At 41.8% G+C, this 2103-nt stretch overlaps 1 protein-coding gene across 1 annotated transcript in view; it reads right to left on the bottom strand.

The window, feature by feature from the left end:
- Window positions 1-1402: 1402 nt before the first annotated feature.
- The window catches only part of LOC105452186 (transcription factor SOX-9-like), a 12546-nt gene continuing 11845 nt past the window's right edge, over window positions 1403-2103 (bottom strand). Inside the window, exon 5 of the mRNA XM_011693078.1 lies at window positions 1403-2044. Coding sequence (XP_011691380.1) covers window positions 1777-2044 — 268 coding nt within the window. The 3' untranslated portion in view covers window positions 1403-1776. The remainder of the gene's footprint in view (window positions 2045-2103) is intronic.

The following is a 2103-nucleotide window of genomic DNA, read 5'->3' as shown; positions in this document are numbered from 1 at the left end:
CAGTAAATCGTGTGAAGTAGAATATTGAATCTTACATTGATTCGTCATACAGTTCGATTCTAGCTTGAAGGAGAGCCGATCTCTTCTGAGGATCAAAATTTAATTCAGTAAGAGCATGCATCAAATACAGCGAAAAGAAATTGAATATAAAGATAGAAAATTAACTCAAAGCTAAATATTAAACCGAAGAAAAATAGATAGAAAGGTAAACCGTCATTCTGCATATTTTAAAAAGCTTTGAAAACCCAGGAAAACCGAAACTCAAACGATTTGATTCTGCCAGACTCTGGCTCGAGTATCTCTAGATAGATACGACTATAACAAAGTTTTTAGCGCACTCGATTCTGCACTCTATGTATGTATATCTTCTCTTCGCGTGTCCCAAAATTAGGAAGAGAAAGGTATAAAAGCCGCATCAAATTCGCGAAAATCTACGAAATGCTTGTTTCGAGATATTTACTATGTTAATAAATTTACATAAATGTTAAATGTCATGCACTTGACTTCGAAATGTGTGTTATCTGATCAGTTTTCGAAATGTGCCACGAGCCAGCTTGCATTTCAGCTTATTTTAGTTTATAATTAAAGCGGATGTTACGCCAGCGTTTGCGCGTAATCGTCGCGATACCGAAATTGCGGTATTAGAGAGATAAGAGTAATTTGCGCGACTTTCAAGCAAGGCTCTTGTAAGGCTCAAAGTCATGACTCTCGTATGTACCGACAGTTCCGTTTCTTCCCATCTATTTCAATTCCTTCACAAACTCGCGATCGGGCCGTCAAACATCAATGACGACATAGTCGGTATAGTTCCTTTTTGAGGGAGAAACGCCGATTTAAGATTGACACGAATGAAAACAACCCGAGATATTTGCGTTACACTAATTACAAACTTTATCACACGAAGATCGCGCTATTATTGTTAGCCGCGTATCCCGCATATAATTCGCGATCAGACGTACTATTAATATTAATAAGGTGAATCTTTGTAATTAATGGTTAATTACGTTGTATTTGGCTATCCCTGGGGGGAGGGGGCTCCGTACGGCCCGGAAACATCGCGGGGCTCTAACACCGCGGCGACTGATCCGATCACAATTCATTTATACAATCATTTCCATTCTACAATAATTTTCATTTATACAAGCAACTATAGATCGCTGTAACAAAATAGACGACGTAATAAAATAGTCTTTTTTTATTTTACTTTGCCTTACTTTACGCGACGCGTTATACGTACATAACTTTATCAGCGTCGTTATCTACAGGGGTATTCCGGATCTGTCAAAAAATATTTCGTATGTAGACAAATTCCTCAAGGACTTTTGACTCGGCGCCGATTTTTCTTCAATAAGAATTTTTTAAGAAATACGACGGTATGGTAAAAATAATATCGCCTACGTAAATAATTTGCAAAAAAATTGCCGGAAATAAGTTTGCGATTTTCAAAACAATTTCAGAACAATTTCGATAATTGTACGACTTTGACCTTCGGTACATTTAATAAGTGAAAATTTAGAAACTGTAAGACGACCGACGCCTCTTTATCGGCACGTCGCGTCGACCAGGGAGAATTGCGGAGTTTGTCAAATTCCAAAAACTTATCTCTCGAATATATTTCGCGGCTGATCCGGGAACGGTTTACGCGAATCCTTTTTTTTTCACGATCACTTAATATAGATACGTAAAAATCGGACGATTCGACGACAGCGTGGCGCGGCCTCTCGGCGCCGCGTAAGGAAGAAATATATATCGGGCATGTTTACCTCTCGCTTTGGTCTACATATAATTCGGCCACGTCTCAATGCCGGACACGTAGCGATGCGCATACTGCGCGTAGGGCGTGGACACGTGCGGATGGCCCATCTGCGTACTCGCGTGCGAATGGTGCGAGTTATGGGCGGATATGTACTGGACCGGCGGTAGGGGAGGCTGCAGCTCGTGGTACCTGACCATCTCCTGAGTCCTATCCTCCCAGGACGTCACCTCCGCGATCGCCTGCTCCGAGCAGTGGCGCTTCATCGGTCTCTCGATCTCCTCCTCGTATCTGAAAGCGAAGCGAAGTGTCCGGACGTTCCGTAAATCCGTGCAGAGACAGAAACCCGG

This window comes from Wasmannia auropunctata, unplaced genomic scaffold, assembly GCF_000956235.1.
Source record: "Wasmannia auropunctata unplaced genomic scaffold, wasmannia.A_1.0 LD336036.1, whole genome shotgun sequence".
Taxonomy (NCBI): Eukaryota; Metazoa; Arthropoda; class Insecta; order Hymenoptera; family Formicidae; genus Wasmannia; species Wasmannia auropunctata.
Note: the sequence above shows the minus strand (reverse complement) of the source record. Positions and strands in the feature narration are given on the sequence as shown.